This window comes from Squalius cephalus, assembly GCF_949319135.1.
Source record: "Squalius cephalus genome assembly, chromosome: 15".
Taxonomy (NCBI): Eukaryota; Metazoa; Chordata; class Actinopteri; order Cypriniformes; family Leuciscidae; genus Squalius; species Squalius cephalus.
In genome coordinates, this window is record NC_137136.1 from 3,782,501 (window position 1) to 3,804,426 (window position 21,926).

General features: G+C 37.3%; 1 protein-coding gene across 2 annotated transcripts in view; it reads left to right on the plus strand.

Moving 5' to 3' along the window:
* LOC307172345 (mannosyl-oligosaccharide 1,2-alpha-mannosidase IA) overlaps window positions 1-21,926 on the plus strand; it is a 223,088-nt gene that overhangs the window by 117,541 nt on the left and 83,621 nt on the right. For both annotated transcript variants that reach the window (XM_079894656.1, XM_079894657.1), the window contains exon 2: window positions 851-947. In XM_079894656.1, coding sequence (XP_079750782.1) covers window positions 851-947 — 97 coding nt within the window. The remainder of the gene's footprint in view (window positions 1-850; window positions 948-21,926) is intronic.

The following is a 21,926-nucleotide window of genomic DNA, read 5'->3' on the forward strand; positions in this document are numbered from 1 at the left end:
TCGTGCCATAGTAAACACATCAGCAGAGAAGAGATAATGATGTGCATTGGTAACTCATTTATACTTGCAATATACTGTAATATTTTTGAAAGAAGACTCTTCTAATCACCAAGGCTGCGTTTTTATGTGATCAGTAAAATCCATAATATTTTGAACTATTATTACAAGTTAAAACGCCTGTTTTCTATGTGAATATATTAATTTACATCCTGTGATCAAAGCTGAATTTTCAGCATCCATACTTCAGTCTTCAGTGTCACATGATCCTTCAGAAATCATTCTGATATGATGATTTGCTGCTCAAGAAACATGGCAGTTCATGTGGTCATGAGAAAACAATGATTATATGTGTTTATTCCTTTATTTACTTGATAAAGTGCATAGGTAACTTTGACACTGTCTATCTGTTCATGAATTTATGTATGTATTTGATTAATGTGATCCTGCAGGCCTGCCTGCGTTACAGCACAGCTAATTATGACAGCGTGTTGCTTCCAGCTGAAATAAACAGACCTCGTGGAACATGATTAAATTCTTTGTTGTTTTTTCCTTGTCATTCATTACATCCCCATATTTCATGTTTCCAGCCCTCCGCTGCACTTCTCCACGCTTCACTGCGCCAGAGGTATTGTCGTCTAATGCGTAAAAGCCCACGCTATTCTGGTTCATCTGCATTTTTGATCATTGATGATCAGTGAACATCTGCACTTGATGGCTTTAGACATGTTTGCGTCGTAATATCATGTTTTTTGCTTGTGACGACACACTAAACGTTTGTTAAAAGCACATTCAATGGGTGAGGTGTTTCTCCGTACGTGTTTTCTCACATCTGTTTGTTTTGTGTTTGCAGATGATGAAGTTTGCCTGGGACAACTATAAAAGTTACGCTTGGGGCAAGAATGAACTTCGACCCCTGACCAAGAATGGACACATTGGGAATATGTTTGGTGAGTGAGGTTATCATTTGACATACGCTGTGTGAGTTTTATTGTTTTCTTCAGTTTGCAGAAGGTCGTCTTTTAAGGAAACCAGGCGCATTTCTGTCTCGTCTCACAGGATTGAATGTGATTGTTGCACCCGTCGTCCAAACTGACGTGTCATTTGATTGATACTGAAACATTGTGGGTTCAGGCTTTGTAGAGTGTTGTTTTTGTCCTTCATGGCTTTGTGGAAAGACCTAGTACACTGCCCTAACTAGACAGCGTTTTAAGGCTTCATAATTGGCATGTCATTTCAAATGGACTATATTCTTCTAGTATTTGTTTGCATGCACTAGTTAGTCATTACTTAGAGCAACATGCTGATGTCAAAGTCTGTTTGTATCAACTATGAGCATCTTGTGCACTTGTGCTGGAAGACCACCATATGTGTGCTTACTTTGCGTTTCTGTTAGGTTGCAGTTTTTGAGGTTGAATACATTTCAGATTAAATTGGCAACAACACAGAGGATGTTAAATTAAAATTTTGAATTAGAATAACAGGATGAGGAATTTACCCAGAACTGTAATTTCAGTAGCCCAACATTTTAGCCCAACTAATTTATGGCAATTTAGTGTTGAGATAAATTTTCAATATGCTTATTTAGTTAGTTATAGTTATTTAGTTTTAATAAATTAGTTAATCAGTTTAAATTAATAAATCAGTTATTAATTCTATTTTGGTTCGAACAAATTGCATAAAATGAATGATGAAATTATTTTTAATCATCTTAAAATGAAATGTAAACAATATATTGAAATATATAAATATCTTTATATTATTTCTTTATAAACAATATAAAGAAATTATATTATATTATAAACAATATAATATGAAATATAAAAAATATATAAAAATATATACAAATTTTCTATATATGTCATTTCAAACATTGATTATTAATATTATCTAATGTTTCTGGAAAAAGTCTGTGTAATGTGGGTATGAATGTGTTTATTGGTAATTATAATGAATAATGAAATGCATTTCATTTAATTTTAAGTTCTACTTTCTTAAATTCTAATTAGTTTGCAAATTCTATTCAAATTTAAAAGATATTCTGAATTCAGTTGGTGCACAGCTCTATTATCTCAGATTATAGACTGTAAAAAACGATGGATGAAGTGTCTCCGCTTCCTTCCACTGTAGAAAAATGAAGCCAAAATATCCCTGAAACGGTCATTGCCTATGACATCTTTCCCGAGTCTGTGCAGTGATCCTGAGGTGGAGCCGTGGAATCAAGATCCCGCCGCCCATAGACTCAATCACAAGCACAGCTGTCAATCATGATGTTACACTTTTATTTAGCATTGAATGAGTAACTAACTAAAACCAAACTTATTGGAAAAACACTTGAACATACAGTACGTCTGCTTGAGAAGAACTGCCTAAAATGACAGAAACCGTCTTTGGAATAAAATGATTTGAAGTGTAATTGGATTTTTTAGTTTGGCTCGTGTCCCATTGGATTACATGGCGAGGGCGGGGTTTATGAGCTATACTGCAGCCAGCCACCAGGGGGAGATTAAAAGGCCTTGGCTTCACTTTTCAGAAACAAACAGCCATGAATCCTCATCCTAGGTGACCATTTCTATTACCATCTATTTATTTCTATAGCTCTATAACTCTCTTCATAAGAAATCAATCTGCTTTCAGTGCAGAACCAGTAATACTGGACGTCTCTCTAGTCAGAGACATGCAGCTGTAGACCTGGTCATGTAGGACTGTAATAATGTCACGTGTGTGCTGTTAAAATATCAGTACGCTTGACATTTCGAATGTTACCTTTCTAAGGAACATGGATTTTTACCGTTTAGAAATACGTAATAGACAATACGAAAGGTCAGTGTGGGAATGAGGTCAGTCCTGTCCGCTCATCTGAAATCAAATCGAGCGAATGTTTTTCTTATGTGCTCTGAAGTCTCACGTAGACACTTGCCAGTAATTTGACTGTCAGCATGATATTAACCGAGACAGGAGTAAGACTGTCTGACTGACATCTAAAGTGACCAATCACACTTGTTTTGCAGGGGCTGTGGTGGAAAAAAACACCATAGAAATGGACTGTTTCGGCAACTTACTAAAGCACTGGATTGTTATGAATTGTTTAATGGTGTTTTCTAACAGAAAAGTGACATGCCTCACAGATTCAAGGGTCAAACCTCCAGTACTTTATCACTTAATTGCTGTTTTTCATCACAGAAACCCAATTAGCCTCGGGAAACTATCTGTCTTTCCAATCGGATGATCCCATACTGAGTGCAGGGTGCGAATTAGCGTTTTTGCGAAAAATTCCTTTAAGCACGGGAAAAAGACGTCCTACTTTGTGCAATAACTAATCCGATAAGCCAGTGGGTGTATGCGTTTCTTGGCGTGTACAGGTTTCCCGCCTTTTACAAGATCCATGATTGTTATGTGTCCCTGTGAAGCCGAGTATGAGATGAACACTGTGTCCTTTAATTCAATCCCATGAGTAAACAGACACGCGGGAAGACTGCATCTGCATTTAGCCAACTTGTGGAAAACATGCTGATATGCTGAAAGTCACTGGGATGTTACCTGTGAGCTCTGGGACGGAGAGACAAACATCTCATATCTCGTATTCCCTTTAATGCCTTACCTCTTTTCTTTCGTTTTCCTGTTGGCTGCCTCCAAATTCAGTACTTGTTCTGAAGCCGTGCGTTAGGGACATTTCTTTTTCATTATTGTGAGGCAAACTAGAGAATAGAGTTGAAAACATGAAATGAATAATTCAGAATAGATCCTCACACAAACAATTCTCATATAGAATGTGGCTTTCTTCTGTTCTGCCTGCAGGTTTTCACAGGTGTTATTTACATGGGAGAAGAAGAAAAATATATATATATTATCAGTGGTGCTGGAAAATGCAAACAGCTGTATTATTATACCTTATACTTCAGGTTATTGGTGATGGATGATAAAATGGGTTGAAAACAAGTTATATTTATCATATGCAAATGATAGCTACATAGTCCTTTACTTGGAGTGTAACTTTAATGAATTTTACTTAATTCAGTTCAAACCCAGAACACCACATAGCAACACCCTGGCAACCTGCAGGACACTAGCAACCCCATATGTCAGACTAAAAAAACACTTAGAATGTCTTAGCAACTGCATAGCAACACACTGGCAACCAGTAGAACATGTAAACGCATATTACAGAATAAAAACCACTCAGAATATCTTAGCAACACCCTAGCAACTGCATAGCAATGTATTGGAAATCACCAGAACCACCTGGCAACCGCATAGCAACACCCTGGCGACTAGCAACCCCATTTGAAAGACTAAAAAACACTCCGAATGTCTTAACAACTGCATAGCAACACTCTGGCAACCAGTTTAACACTAACAAATGCATATGACAGACTAAAAACCACTAAGAATATCTTATCAACACCCTAACAACTGCATAGCAATGTATTGGCAATCACCAGAACAGCCTGGTAACTCCAACAAATGCATATGACAGACTAAAAAATATCTTAGCAACACCCTGGCTACTGCATAGCAACACCCTATCAACCACCAGAACACTAATTACATTTTATATATTCAAATAGAAAACGGTTATTTAAAAAAAAAAGTTTTTACAGTATTTTCGATTAAATAAATGCAGCTTTGGTGAGCACGAGACATAAAAAAAAAAAAAAAAACGTACCAACCCTAAACTTTTGAATGGTAATGTAATGACCTTTCATGTTTACACCTCCATGTTTCTCATCATCATTACAGGAACTACTGTAATAATGATGAGAGTAAAGTGTTAAGCTCATATTACTTGCCATGTAAAAAAAACAAGCGTCCTGAAACCTGTGTTGTGTGTCTTGTTTTATATTGAACAGAGTGTTTGCATGGAAGTTTTAAAGCTACAGCAGCAAAAATGGACCGCTTAGATGTTAAGGATCAGATAGAGGGTGGAAAATGGTCCTTAAAAATAAATTATGGTTATGTTTTAATTCTTGTTTTGGACCCCATAGGGGAAATGATGAAAAAGTGAATGTAAATGAGGGAATCAGTCAGAATGTCATTACAGATCTAAATAGCGACTTTTAATTTATGCCGAGAGTTCACTTTCCGTTTTGACATGTGATCCGATGAATATTTCATGTTGAAGGCATCAAAGCGCATTGAGTGCTGTGAGGCCTGTCATGGTCTATGATGAAGCTGGTGAATGAATGTGACTGTCAGGCTGTTTTGTACCAGGCGGCGATGAGCGTCTGCTCGCCATCACTCAGTGACAAAGCAACAATGGCCATGAAAAGCTCCAGCATGATACGATGAAAGCTAATTCGTTGACTTGATTAATGATTAGAAAGCCTCCATCCAGTGCGAGTTGTAGATTGCTTGATTGAACGATCAAACTGTTTAATGAGTATTTCACTCGCTTTGTAGATTCACTTTAAGCCTTATACGGACAGGACTAGTTTTCCCTCATGGAGGTCAGATCGTGTTGTGTTTCTCAGATGTACTTTGTGATTTTAATTCTGTGCAAATCGAATACGCCAGTCGTTAGGAAAGACTAAGAGCTGAACTCTAAATTGCATGTGTATTGTTTTGCACTGTCTTGACTGCACTCTGTTATTTGGATGGCTCTGTGCGGCATGACACTGGTGTTTGCGCAGCGGGCGTTCAGTGATGAGATGCTGTGAGAACTGAAGCACAGTAAGGAGATATCGACTTCCTCTGCTTTGTGAATCTCAGAGCCTATGTGTGTTTATGAGTGTGTGTGTGTGTTAGGCCAGTGGTTGTGAGGAAGCTCTTTTGAAAATTGTTCAAATACAAAGTTCTGTCATGAAACAGATGACGCCGGCTGATACAGTGGTGGTCAAAATTGATGGCACCCCTGATAAATATGATAAAAAATGTCTGTAAAAAAAAATCTGCATTGTTTATCCTTTTGATCTTTCATTAAAAAAATTCGCAAAAATCTAACCTTTCATTGAAGTAAAAGAATTGAAAGTGGGGGGTAAATCACATTATGAAATAAATGTTTTTCTCCAAAACACGCTGGCCATAATTATTGGCACCCCTAGAATGTTTTATGAGAAGAATATCTCTGAAGTATATTCCCATTAATATTTACCTTTATTAGCACACCAGGGTGACTAGGAACATGAAATTGTCCAGCTATGACTTCTTGTTTCACAGGAGTTTAAATATGAGGAAACACAAAGGCCAAATCCCCTTAATCATCCATCACAATGAGTAAAACCAAAGAATATAGTTCTGATGTGCAGCAAAAGATTGTTGACCATCACAAAATAGAAAGTGGCTGTAAGAAAATAGCTAAAGAATTGAAAATCCCCATTTTGACCATCAGGGCAATAATTAAGAAGTTATAATCAACTAAAGATGTTACGAATCTGCCAGGAAGAGGACATGTGTCTATACTGTCTTAATGCACGGCGAGGAGGAGAGTTTGAGTGGCCAAAGACTCTTCAAGGATCACAGATGGAGAATTTCAGAGATTAGTTGAGTCTTGGGGTCAGAAAGCCTAAAAAAAAATGATCAAACAACCCCTACATCCCCACATGTTGTTTGGGAGGGTTTCAAGAAAAATCCTCCTCGCTCCTCCAAAAATAAACTCCAGCATATTCAGTTGTCAGACACGACTGGATCTTCAAAAGGGACCGGATTCTGTGGTCAGATGAAACAAAAAAAAAAAAGGGCTTTTTGGCAGCAAACCCACCAGATGTGTTTAGTGCAAACAGGAATGAAGAGTACCCCATGCCTACGGTTAAATACACTGCTGGATCTTATATGTTGTGGGTCTATTTATTTGCTGGAGGTCCTGGACATCTTGTTCAGATACATGGTATTATGGATTCTAGCAAATACCAACAGATAAAAAATCAAAACCTGACGGCCTCTGCTAGAAATCTTCTAATGGGCCGTGGTTGGATCTTCCATCAGGACAACGGTCCAAAACAAACATCAAAATCAACACAAAAATGGGTAACTGAGCACAAAATGAAGCTTCTGCCATGACCGTCCCAGTCCCCTGACCTGATGAGTGGAGTGAACTGAAGAGGAGAAGCGCCAACATGGATCTGGGAATCTGAAGGATCTAGAGAGATTCTGTATGGAGGAATGGTCTCTGATCTCTGGTCAGTTGTTCTCCAAACTCATCAGGCATTATAGGAGAAGACTCAGATCTGTTATCTTGGCAAAAGGAGGTTGCAAAAAGTATTTTAATAACAGGGTGCCAACAATTATGGCCAGCGTGTTTTGGAGAAAAACCTTTATTTTATAATGTGATTTACCCCCCACTTTCAATTCTTTTACTTCAATGAAAGGTTAGATTTTTGTGAATTTTTTTAATGAAAGATCAAAAGGATAAACAATGCAGATTTATTTTTTACAGCCATTTTTTATCATATTTATCAGGGGTGCCATCAATTTTGACCACCACTGTAGACCCTTAACTCAGTCTGCTTGCAATCACATCATTCTCTATAGGGCACAGCTGATTGGTTCCTGCTGTATAAGTAGCCAATGAGCTCTCTGCAGCACGCATTGATACCCTCCACCTTCCCCAGCTCCACCTGTATAGATCTGATACGTGTAATTCATGTACGCTATATTGTACAGCAGCACTCTTACTCGCTCACAGCAGCGTGTTGTGTGTGTATTGGCAGTAGCAAGTGCAAGTGCTTTGCAAGTGCTTTGCTGCAGAAGTAGCAGTAAAAACAGATATATTCCACCAAGACCAAACATATCAATGTTGTCGTATCCATTTCCATGCCAAACACTCCGAGAGTTGTAGAAGTGTTTAGCTGTAGTACAAAGTAGTCTCATATATCCAGGTCCGATTTGCAGCTTATTGTGGTCCACAAACTGATTTTGACCACTATTTTGCAATCCTTTCAAAAAAGTGGACATAGAGCGAGAACTAGAATACTTCAGTGAATTAGATTAAAAGCTTTAATCAAGCTGAAAAATATTTAAGTTGCTAGTATTGCAATTTTTTTTGTTTCCCACAGCCTCCCTGTTGTTTTTTTCTTCCTTACTGCTTGTATATTGTCTGCGTTTTCATTTCCGTTGCCTCTCATCTCTCCTTTATTTGCACTATCAGCCGATTTTCATCTCTTGCGTATTACTTTCTCTCTCTCTTATTTAGCAGCCCTCATGGCGAGCGGGTCTGTGTCTGAGCTGCTGGCCATTACTGTTCATTACAGACAGAGCCAGAGGTCAGCGGGGTCACGGGATACAGTAACACAGCTGTAATAGAGTGACGAGAAACTGACGGCTCAGGACAGAGAGCAGCGCTCAAGGGCATCAAACACAGGACTCTTTAAGAGACATTTGAAGATAAAGACCTTGAAAAATAAATCACCCAGGTCTCCGTGCTTTTTAATAAAATGGATTTCAGCCCAGGCTTTACGTCGTTAAAGTTCATTTGCATTTCCTGAAGGAGAGAGAAGCACTTGCAACAAAATAATAATGTCTTAGGCGGCTTTGGTTCTGATGTTTTACTGCTGACAGCTATAGATGGTAAAATAGATCCAGGAAAGACAAGCCAATCACTATTTAGTATGCAAATAGACTCAAGTAGGAAGTTGAATCAGAATCCAGAATGCAAAGTTTGAATGAAGCCTTTATGACATGATGAAAACATTAAAATACTCTGCCCGGCCCAAAAAAGTTCCTGATTGGACTAAAATAGCAATAGTCTATGATTGGATCATTATTGCAGTGATTAGAATGTCCCTAGCATGTGATGATAGTTATTTTAACCCTAAAACAACCATGTAGGAAGACGCATCATGGCCATATTCCAGGATCTCAATGTTAAGATTCATCAGACTCAGATTGTGAAAGAATGATTGAGAGGAGAATGAAGAATCATTTTCACACATGAATCCAGAGCTTAAATTCATTGAAAGTGTTTGGGATGTGCTGGAGGAGACTTTACAGAGTGCTGGACTCTTGCATTATCAATACAGGATCTTGACCAAAAATGTATGCACCTCTTGATGGAAATAACATCATAACATGCATTTTCATCAAAAGGTTTCAAGTTTTTCGTACAGACAACAAAGTTGTCAATGGATCTGTGAAAATGACTAAAACACTGTATTGTGCATGCCAGGCCAGTAGTTGGTGATGTTGTCCCTTTGTAAAGAAAGACATACGCATTCTTCTAAAGAGCAGCAAACAATCAAGATGGCGAAAGCCATTTTATCTGGACAGCCGATGAGGTTGGTTTATTTCTACATGTGACCCTGGAACATAAAGCGGCAAAATGTCAGAAAAAAATTTACTGGTAGTCAAGTCAGATACTCACGTATGCCTAGAATGAACTTGAATATGCAAGCGCATGACATTACCATTTACACAAATTCAAATTTTTATTGGATAATGGTATAGTTAAAAAATAAAATAAAAATGTTTTCAGGCCCCCAAAATGCTGTTAATTAGCATTGTCGTGTAAATTAACAACCAAAACGCATAAACGACCCCTAAATCACAACTATACCAATGCCAGATTTGTGAAAGAATCGCTCTTTTCATTCGCTGCTGCTTTATATATTTTACTGAATATCAAGCAATTTTGTAAAAAGTCTTTTGCAGTGTTTTCTCATTGAAATAGTTAGTAAATAGTAATTGAAATACAGAGGTGGTTGAAAAGAAATTCTAAGTGGTTGCTATAGGTGGTTTCTTATTGTCTTGAATGCAATTCTCTGTGATACTTTAGTCCTTGTTGCTAGAGATTTGAACACATCACTGACCCTGAGTAAGAGCAATAGCAATAGTAATACCGCCTTAACAAAGAGCACTGCGAGATCATTATCTCAGAATAGTGTCTTGATGTTTGTCTCCGCTTCTGTGATCAAGGTCATTGATTGCATTGGACTTGTAATCTATTGGGAAATTAAGAGATGTGCTCTCAGTTAAATCCATGGATTCCTAACTAACTTGTTTGTAACACCTAATCAATGACAGCGTCAATAGCGTGCTGTCAAAGCCCATGCGCTCCAGACGCTGTGAAGGCGCAGTAAATGTGCTAATGTAATTCAGTCTGTTCAGACGTTTCTCTGGGTGTGACTTTTGATTTACATACTGTTGATTCAGATGCATTTAAAGTGCTCGTGTTAGAAAACGAAGGGGGAAATAAGAGAAAATAGCTTGAGGCGGTACAGCTCCTCACCTTGGAAACGATCCCAAGTCTTTGCTTTTGTGAAAGTTGTTTATCACTCACATATTTCTTATTTGTGAGCCACTGGTTCTTCAGCTCCAGCCCACTGAGAAACAATAGTTTGGACTGGGAATGTTGCCTCTGTTCAGGCTTATAAATGGAGTGAATCGCTGCACCAGCCCAACACTTCCAGCCGGAAAGAACAAATGCGCTACATGCCAGTTGGATTGTACAAGTCTCTGACCCTGGACCGCCTCCAAATCCGCCCCACTCCCCCTGTGTCTGGGCTGGAGGCGCCGATGCAGAGGAGCATTGTGGGATTTTTAATGAAGTCCAGCTCGATCTATCATGTGTCCATGGAAACGTTTGCTTTCCTTCCCTCGCATTTCACCAAAACTGAGACAAACCAACAATCAAAGCTGACCTTCAAATAACCTCCAACATCTCGGCCTCTTTTGGCAACTGGATTAGACGAGCGGTGGGAATGAACTCCGGAAAGCTAAACAGACCTGGCTCTCCCAGCCAAACCCAGAGGAGATATTTCAGCAACCTATATTTATAAAAATCACTACATGTATAGTTAAATAAATAGCCTTTATTTACTCCTCCTGATGTTGTTCTGACCCTGCAGTATTTTCTTTCTTCACTGAAACACAGAGGATTTGGAGGTTATTTTGAACAGCTTCTGTTTTCAATGGAAATTGGATGGTGATTTATGCTGCCAAGCTCCAAAAAAGGCCCAAAACACCATACGTTGTGCATATGACATGCAATTTTAAGTTGTTATTCAATGATAACCTTTCCATCTTTCCAGTTAAAAAAGGCATCAACTCACAAATGTGGCATGATCATTTGCAATGTGACACGGTTTGAAGAGCTGCATGTTAAATGGCATGTTTAAAGAAACAACAACCTTTGGTTGATTGATTTACATGTCAGTCAAATGGTCTTTTTCTGTGTACCTGTGGACCTGACCAGAGACTTGTAGAAATCACAACAGGCTTATCTCATGAACATCAGCTTACACTAACCTGAACATGTTTATTTTTAGATTGATTTCAGGTAACGAAAATGAAATTTATGATAATGTTTTGTTAGACTTTCTTTGTAATTTGAAACATTTCAGGACACAAGGAGCTTTCAGTCCTTCTCCAGTAGATGGCGCTTGAATGACTATTGCACGAATATTGCTTAAAGGGATAGTTCACTTTGAAATTAAATTTTGGTATGTTTTAGCTTACCTCCAGGGCACCCAAGATGTAGGTGTCTTTTTTTCCACAGTAGTTTCAATTTTGATATTTTTAGGTCAAACCGTTCTTGTCTGTCAGTCATATAATGCAGGTCTGTGGTCACTGTCTCAAAGAGCATGCACAGAGTCCAAATTAAAACAATTCCCCATTGCTCGCGCATCCTGGTGTGTGACGTGTGCGCAGACTGGTGCATAGATATATATATACACTAGATGTCGCCTTGGCTACGGCAGTTCATTGGAACGAATGCCGTAGGCAAGGCGACATCTAGTGTATATATATCTATGCACCAGTCTGCGCACACGTCACACAGCAGGATGCGCGAGCGCCCTCAGATCACTTGGACGTGGCTGTGTACAAGAGTTAAAAAACAATATAAATACTGTTTGTTTTCTCACACAAACCGCTCGTTTCATGTCTTAGGCCATCAATGTGTACTTACGATGGGGAATTGTTTAATTTGGACAATGGGGAATTGTTTTAATTTGGACTCTGTGCATGCTCTTTGAGACAGTGACCATAGACCTGCATTATATGACTGAAAGACAAGAACGGTTTGACCTAAAAATATCAAAATTGAAACTACTGCGGAAAGAAAAGACACCTACATCTTGGATGCCCTTGAGGTAAGCTAAAACATACCAAAATGTAATTTCAAAGTGAACTATCCCTTTAAATAGAGAATAGATGGGCTGCTGAGTGGACTGACTTGCCTTAGTCAACAAAACTGGTGCCATTTGCTTTTTAATACATGTTCCTAGTCTTATTCTGAAGTGAATTGGGTTGCAAATGCAACTTCATGATGACAAAGACGCTGAGCAGATTTAATGCTGATAAAAAAATGTCTGTGTGACAGTTTTAAGCGTTCTTAAAAGAAGTGTTTTGTTTCTATTTAGACTCGCACTTTGAGTTCTGTTTTGCTCTTTCTCTTGTGTTCATTCATTGCATTGTGTTCATTGAGTTAATTGCATTAAAGGGATACTCCACTTTTTTTGGAAATAGGCTCATTTTACAACTCCCCCAGAGTTAAACAGTTGAGTCTTACCGTTTTCGAATCCATTCAGCCGAGTTTCTGATATTTAGAATAATATCAGTAACCAGACAGTTTCTGGTCTCATTGACTTCCATAGTACAGTATATATTTTTTCCTACTATGGAAGTCAATGAGACCAGAAGTCTGGTTACTGATATTCTTCTAAATATCAGAAACTCGGCTGAATGGATTCGAAAACGGTAAAAATCAACTGTTTAACTCTGGGGGAGTTGTAAAATGAGCCTATTTCCAAAAAAAGTGGAGTATCCCTTTAAAACCCTAACCCAACCCGCTGCATGTAGAGAAATACGAGTGAGTGAGGTTAGGCAAGGGTCATAATGCATTGTTTACTAGTTGCATTCTGTCACAGATAATCACAATAACAGATTAAAGAGGAATGCAGCCCCTTATTATGTTCACTTCTATAATATCTAGGTCAATAACGTAAGCTGTCCATTAAAAACATGAAGCAGACATCAGATGCATCCAGCCTGGTATGAAACATGCTGCTTTGACAAGAACACCTCTCTTCCGGTCACAGGAACAGCCTGTGATGTCAGAGCCCTTCAATCTCACGCCTGTCTCCTGTAACTGGAGATGTTCTGGAGATGCTAATGGTATTGACTGCGCTATCGTCAGCGTCTCTTTTCCAAGCTTGTCTTCTCTATTCTTATCAGTCGTGTTCTTTAAATCGCGTCTCTTCTCTAGAACGCTCCACCGGTTCTGCTCTCGTCTCATCAATGGAGACTCATTTAGGAAGTAACAGATCACTGCATTTGACACATTCTTGCTAAAAGCAGGGTTATTTTACTATTATTTGTATACTATTGAATAATATTATAGTGCTTACTAATATTTTGGTTTAGCTTTGTATTTTACTGTACAGTACTATTGTACTATATATATTTATATTTATATATACATATATATATTGTATATTGTATACAATTAGTTTAAGTATATTATAGTTATAGTTTTAGGTTTGAGTTAATTTGCATTTTGCATTTCCATAGTTTTTGTTTTTAGAAATATTTATATGAGCTTTAATTTATTTTTACTTCAGTTTTAGTAATTGTAGTTCTTCAACTTCAAATTATTTTTATTTCAGTTAGTTGCCAAGACAACATTTCTAATTTTCATTTTTTAAGTTTATTTTTTTTCAATATTTATATTTTTATATACTTTTTATTTCAATAAAATAAAAAAACATTTTAATGTTTTAGTAAAAAAAAAGTGCATCACATGCAAAAACAATGTGGTTTAGATGATGATGTTTTGTGATATTAGTTGGTTTATTTAAACCAAGACGCTTACAATCTTTTAGAGAACAATAATCTTGTTTACAGCGATGCTCTGGTAAATCCTGTTTGATTAAATTTCAATATGATAGCATTTAAAATGTCAAAAGATATAAAATATAAATATAAAAATAATTTTTTATAATTAGCTAATTTAATGTTCTCATGTAAGCAATATCTAATTTAAACTCTATTTACATTCTATTAGGTTACAATAACACACAATGCTAGGTTAAATAATCACAACAAAATTGAAGCATTTCAAAATGTACTGCATAACATAAATAACTCCACAAATCTCAGAGTATCACCATTAGAAAAGGTTCTATATAGAACCCTAGGACTCAACTGTAAAGAATCCTTTATGCCCAAAAGGTTCTATAGGAGGAGAAAAGTCTTAAATGATAACATAATACATGTTTCAATGGGTTATTTCATTTTTTTCCAGTGACAAAGAATGCTTACGAGCTGTTTAATTCATAAAAGTTAAAAAAAAATTAAAACTTAATTAATTATAACTAAATCCATAATATGATCCCATGATAGGAACCCCTAAAATGTTCTATATGAAGCGCCTTGACGGAACCCTTTAAGGTTCTATATAGAACCTTTTTCTTCTATTGGCAGAAGGTCGCACTTTTTAGTTATATTTAGTTATTTATACGGTGTATAACTAAATATATATAATTTAGGTGGCTAGGTCCTATGACTACCCGGTACGAAAGCCCCTCATGTTAACTTGTGGTGACCTTTGCTCTTGTGTATCTGTGAAGTCTTTAAGGTGACTCATTTATTGTAATGATTTTGTGTGTGTTTTATGATTCAGTAGGGTCTTGCACTCTAAATCTGAGCTCTTCACGGTGGACTGTTATACTGCAGTCTGTGCAGCATTGCGTTATTCAGGACGGGGCCAAAGACCAGCATCAAAAGGGCAACGGCCATCGAGTGGAGTTTAAGTTATTGATTAGTTTGATCTGTATTTGGCCTGATGCATTCTTGACATTGACAAGAGCTACTGGACTTTTCAGGAAGACGATGTCAATAGATCTATAAAACATTTTTAATGAGTTTCCCTCTCTGTCAGATGACTAATTTTAGTTTTAAACCATCAAGGCTCAAAGGGTCTGGTTAAAGAAAGTAAATGAAGCTTAGACAAAATGTTTTTCAGTAACAAATGCACATTGGAAGGTGTTTCGTTTGGTGAGGGCTGATTTGGAAGCATTAATGCATCAACACATCACTGCTTCTGTATCTCAGACTCCCTCGACCCTGAAAACCCGTCTGTAGTCCAGGCCTTTATCAGTAAAGAATTGTGCTTTATTAAAGGCGTTTTATATCAGCCTCCTCTGCTCCCCCATCATGTCCCATGATGCCTTGTGTTCTGCGGAGGGTGGCGGAACGAGCCGGAAAAGGTCTACATGGTGTGGGAGGAGGTGATGTGAATCGAGGAAGCAAGCAGGATGTAGGATTACAACTCGAATTTGAATGAATGTACATTAAAATGATTCATTAAAATTAATTGAATTTCAAAGAAACTGTAATTTTTAATTTAAAAAAGTCAACTTTTGAATGTTGGCATGACAGGACGGATAGATAGATAGATAGATAGATAGATAGATAGATAGATAGATAGATAGATAGATAGATAGATAGATAGATAGATAGATAGATAGATAGATAGATAGATAGATAGATAGATAGATAGATAGATAAAATGATAGATAGACAGACAGACAGACAGACAGACAGACAGACAGACAGACATAGATAGATAGATAGATAGATAGATAGATAGATAGATAGATAGATAGATAGACAGACAGACAGACAGACAGACAGACAGACAGACAGACAGACAGACAGACAGACAGACAGACAGATAGATAGATAGATAGATAGATAGATAGATAAAATGATAGATAGATAGATAGACAGACAGATAGATAGATAGATAGATAGATAGACAGACAGACAGACAGACAGATAGACAGACAGACAGACAGACAGACAGACAGACAGATAGACAGACAGATAGATAGATAGATAGATAGATAGATAGATAGATAGATAGATAGATAGATAGATAGATAGATAGATAGATAGATAGATAGATAGATAGATAGATAGATAGATAGACTGTAGGGTGTACAGTAGATGAAGTGTTTATTGCATCTGTCCTACTTTATCTTTAAAGCACATTTACTTTTATGCATTTGGCAGACACTTTTATCCAAAGTGACTTACGATGAAGGGATGCGTTTTAGCAAACTTTGAGTTTGAGGGGGAACAAAGTAAATCGCACGGCTCTGTTTTTGGTGTTGATGCAGTTGTGGAGCAGTTTCTAAGTTTTCTTTATAGATTGATTGTAAAAAGATGAAGAATCCCACAGGTCTAGTTTTGCTGTAGTTGATAAAGCTCAATCGAGTTTGACTGTTTCTCTCCTCTAGTTGATTGACAGGTTAGCAGGTATTCGAGTATTCGAGGGGTCGAGCACTGATCCAGATTGGCGTAGACGGGTAGATCCCTGTGGGACCGGCCCCTGATCGCATGGGAAAGTGAGTGTGAGGCATGTGTGACTGTACAGGGATATATTCCCATTCCAGCAAGTTTCCAGCTGTTTATATGAGCGCTGAAGGTCCAATCGGACACATTCATATTCATATGATTATATGTTGAGTGTTTGGTGTGTGTTGACATCCTAAAACATTAATTCATCTCAGATAATTTACTATACGTTAATACCAAATGTTGCATCTGTTCATATTTTTTTTATGTACGTGAACTAACAATGAACAGTTGTATTTTTATTCACAAAGATGAATACACATGATAACAAGTGTACTGTATTGCTCATTGTTAGTTAATGCATTAAATAACTCAAACTAATGGGACTTTATTGTAAAGTGCTATATTGAGATCTCTGAACTTTGGCTACTGACTTTGTTCGTCGTAGAGCAATGAGATAATATGGAGAAGAACATTCCCCAGATGTTTTTCCTGTGATTTTCTTTCAAAATAAGTTTTATTTTGTGTCCATCAGAAGGCTTTTACACTCCGTCTACTAGCATTGATTCAGAGAAGAAGAAAAAAAAACCCTGTCTGTTCTTACTTTTAGATAAAAACAGCAAGATTAAGGGAAAATCGTCAGGGAATCCTTTGGGAATTACAAGCAAGATAATGAAAAACTGGCCACAAATGTTTGACGAAGCAGAAGGATTAAAGGAGATTGCAGAATTTGTTAAAGTAATGACTTAGATGGAAATAAGTCAGAAGTCGACAGGAAAATGAGGGACTTTGGGATATTTCAGTCTTCTGGCGATGAGATCATGTCTTCATCATGACGTCCGGTCGTCATGACGGCCTTATCTACTGCGCTCACTAATCGCTGTTGACCAGTTTTACCCAGAAGCCCTTAAGCCCCTCGATGACCTCGAGAGCCGGTTTTAGTTCACTTTTCCTCTGTTTATGTTTATGCTGTTTCGGTTATGCAGAAACCACTTAAATTAATTTGCTTCTGTTGTAATCTATATTACACAAAGACACACACACACACACACACACACACACACACACACACACACACACACACACACACACACACACACACACATATACATATATATATATATATATATATATATATATATATATATATATATATATATATATATGGGTGAACTATCCTTTTAATATATTGGGTATATATATATATATATTATTATTATTATTATTATTATTATTATTATTATTATTATTATTATTATTATTATTGTTTTTTTTTTTGTTTTGTTTTTTTTTTTTTTTTCTTCACAGAACAAAAGTCATCCATGTTTGGAATGACATGAGTGAATAAATAATTCATTTTATTTTATTATATTTGTATTATTATTTTATTTGATTATTTTCATACAATGAAAGTCAGTGGTCTCCAATGTTGTTTGGACATTCTTCAAAATATTTGTGTGTGTGTATGCACCACAAAAGAAAGAAAGTCCAACAAGTTTGGAACAAAAGGACAATGAACTATTCCTTTAAGACGCATGCAGACATGAAAATGTGATTTGTTTTACTACTAACCCACTTCTTATAATTCAGTGTTGCTTTTTATTTATCACAGCACAACTAAACAATCCACTTTTATTTCTAATTTCCCATAAATGTTCCGTGATCATTTGTCATGACCAGAGCACAACGACTTCTGAAATTCCAACAATAGAATGTTGGACATTTTGCTCTCAGCCAATCAGCTTTGCTCTGCTCTCTGAAATTGAGTCTGTAAGTTGATTTGGAGCATGAAAGCATCTGATTGGCTGCCAGGTGCGGATGGTGATTTTCCAGTTGATGGTTTTGGACTGGTCGAGTCCAAGCGTATAGCGATCCGTCCCTCAGTGCCGAGAGAAGCGAGACATGGTAAATAAGAGGTATGAAATGAACTTGTTCTCTTGCCTGGAGGGTTTGTGAAGTTTTACATTTGCTTTAGCGTCTGGATACAATTTCAGTGGAGCCGCAGATGTAATAATGAGGAAACTGTAACTTCCTTCTTGAAACGAGGGAGAAAAAACACACTGTAGAAGGAAAAAAGAGCAAACTGTGGACTGCTAATTAAATGGTGAATGAAAAATAAAGGTTTTAGGTAGACAGCTTGAAATTATGGAGTGGTAAATTGATGTAATCATGTTTCAGAGCGTAAATATGTTCCTGGGGCCATTTTCACAGTTTTATTGAGCTAGCATAGCATGGTGTGAAATTAAAGGTGAATCTTCAAGGTGGTTTTACATCAAGCGCTAATTAACTAGAGTGTCCACCAATCAGGAGGTCCATTGTACAAATTTCCATTTTAATATGCTTCTGCGTTTCATCTTCTGCACATTAGCAGAATGAGGACCATAAAACACTGAATGATTTGAACTCTGCGTGAGTAATCATGGGAATACTGCAGATCCATCGGATCCTTTTTTCATTGCAAACTATAACTTTTATCTGCCAGCTCTTCATACAAAGTTGGATATAAGTATGTCCAAATGTATCCATGTATATGGAATGTATAGAATGTATCCATAGATACAGTTATTGCATGAAGTGATAAATACTATACAGCAAATCATTGTTGCATTGTTGCAAAATAAAAACTATATTATCACCCATCTGCTAAATAAGGCATGAAGATATTAAGATATTTAACTTCATGATTTTTTGTAAAGTGTGTGTGTGTGTATATGTATATATGTGTATATATATATGTATGTGTATATATGTGTATATATATATATGTATGTATGTGTATATATATTTGTATATGTACTGTATGTGTATATGTGTATATATATATATGTATGTGTATGTATGTATACATATACATATATATACACATACATATACATAAACACACACACACACAGACACACACACACACATACATATACACACACACATCAAGAGAGAGAGAGTATAATTTCTAGGACAATTAACATAATTTTATCCCTAAATTCTAAGTAATTCTAAGTCACCTATTCCTTGATTTTTGGAATAAAATGTGACCTGTGTGAATTGTCCTGTTGGCCAACTCATCATGAAATGAGAGCAGCACTTTCCCCAGCGCACTTCAGTTCTGCAGAGTCTGCAGATTCCTTCAGATGATCATATTATGGGCTGTATATCATCTGTAAACAGCCAGATTGAAGATCGATGATGAGATCATGTGACCCTTAGAGCCTTAGAGGCTGCACACTTGTTCAAAAACAGCTACGCATACTACTAGTGACAATGCTTCTGTGTCATATTTTTTATAATTCTGTATTCATTTTGCATTTAAATGTTAAGGCCTAAATTTATGATTTTTGTATTTGAATTGCATATAAAATTTCCATCCATGTGGATGATTTTATCATAAACTAATAACTTAATCTGATGCATATTTATCAGTCATCAATTAATTAATTTTTCTGTAATAGTTTTCTGCTAAAAAAATTGTTTTAATTTGAATGTGTTTTAAAAACACAATAACCAAGTTTATATATTTGGAATATATATATATATATCTGCAATCGGAGAACCATTTGAGCGAATAATATTGGATTGTGTCGGGCCTCTACCGAAAACAAAAGCAGGGCATACTTACCTGCTTACGCTCATGTGCACAGCAACTCGTTATCCAGAGGCGATACCACTTCGTTCTTTGAGAGCTAAAGCCATTGTGAAAGCTTTAACGGTGTTCTTTTCTACTTTTGGGCTTCCGAGAATTGTTCAGACGGACCAGGGAACCAATTTTATGTCCCGGTTGTTTAATCAAATTCTGTCTCAGTTGCATGTTAAACATATCGTTTCCAGTGCCTATCACCCTGAGTCTCAAGGAGCATTGGAACGTTTCCACCAAACATTGAAAACCATGTTACGCACATATTGTGTCGATTCCGAGAAAGAATGGGACGAAGGTTTACCACTGTTGTTGTTTTCTGTACGTGAGACGGTACAAGAGTCTCTGGGGTTTAGTCCCGCAGAGTTAGTTTTTGGGCACACAGTGCGCGGTCCACTTAAGTTGCTCAAAGAAAACTGGTTGTCTGAAACAAAGCCATCGTGCAATATATTAGATTATGTTAGCTCGTTTCGAGAACGTCTGCATAAAGCTCGAGATCTGGCTCGGTCAGCTTTATCAAATGCTCAAATAAAGATGAAGGTGTGTTTTGATAAAAAAACAGTCATTCGTTCCTTTGTGAAGGGAGACAAAGTCCTTGTTTTGTTACCCCTGCCTGGCTCTTCATTGCAAGCAAAGTTTTCGGGACCTTATGTTGTGGAGCGAAAGCTCAGTGATACTGACTACATCATCTGTACACACGATCGACAGAGAAAAACCCGAGTGTGCCACATTAATATGTTGAAGCGTTATGTTGTTCGTGATGAACAAATGGAGTTAAACAGTTCTACTGTTCCAGTTGCTTCTCTGTCTGTGGTACCTTCCTGTGGGGATGAAGACGGGTTAAATATACGGAGTATGCCAGTGTCTGATGTCAGATTGAATAATTCTGAAACTTTATCCGATCTTAATTCTCACTTATGTCATTTATCTGCGAATCAACGAGATGACATTGTGAGTTTGATCCAGTCTTTTTTAGGATTGTTTTCGGATGTGCCTACTCAGACAAATGTCATCCAGCATGATATTGATGTGAACGAACATCCACCCATTAAGCAACATGCGTATCGAGTCAATCCAGTTAAACGAAAAATCATTGAGTCTGAAGTGAAATATCTACTGGAAAATGATTTTGCTGTCCCGAGCCGAAGTGCTTGGAGCTCGCCTTGTCTACTTGTTCCGAAACCTGATGGTACGCATCGGTTCTGTACGGATTACCGGAAGATAAATGCGATCACAAAACCTGATTCATTTCCACTGCCGTTAATGGAAGATTGTGTGGATAACGTGGGATCGGCTCAGTTTGTTACAAAGCTCGACCTTTTAAAGGGGTATTGGCAAGTCCCCTTAACTGAACGTGCAGCCGAAATATCTGCTTTTGTTACTCCAGACAATTTTCTGAATTATACTGTGATGGCTTTCGGGCTTCGGAACGCGCCGGCGACTTTCCAGCGCTTAATGAACACCATCCTTGCTGACGTTAAGAACTGTAAAGCCTATTTGGATGACATTGTCGTGTATTCGTCTAGCTGGAAAGAACATATGGATACCCTCTTTGCTGTTTTCACACGCTTGCTTAATGCTTCCCTTACGTTGAATTTGTCTAAGTGTGAATTTGCCAAGGCAACTGTTCTGTATTTGGGTAAGCGTGTTGGACAAGGACAAGTACGTCCTGCAGTCCAGAAAGTGCAGGCAATTATTGATGTTCCTGTGCCTCAAACCAAGCGTGATCTCCGCCGTTTTTTAGGAATGGCAGGTTATTATAGAGCATTTTGCCGAAATTTCTCTGATGTGGCCTTACCATTAACTAATCTGCTCCATGCCTCGCAAAAATTCTTGTGGTCTAAAGAGTGTCAACATGCTTTTGAAGCTGTAAAGTGTCTGTTGTGTAGTGATCCAGTGTTATCTGCACCAGATTATTCACGTTCTTTTAAACTGCATGTTGATGCTAGTGCTACCGGAGCTGGAGCAGTCCTCTTGCAGGATGATATTCATGGAGTTGAGCATCCTGTAGCCTATTTCTCGAAAAAGTTTTTGCCATATCAGTTACACTATAGTACTATTGAAAAAG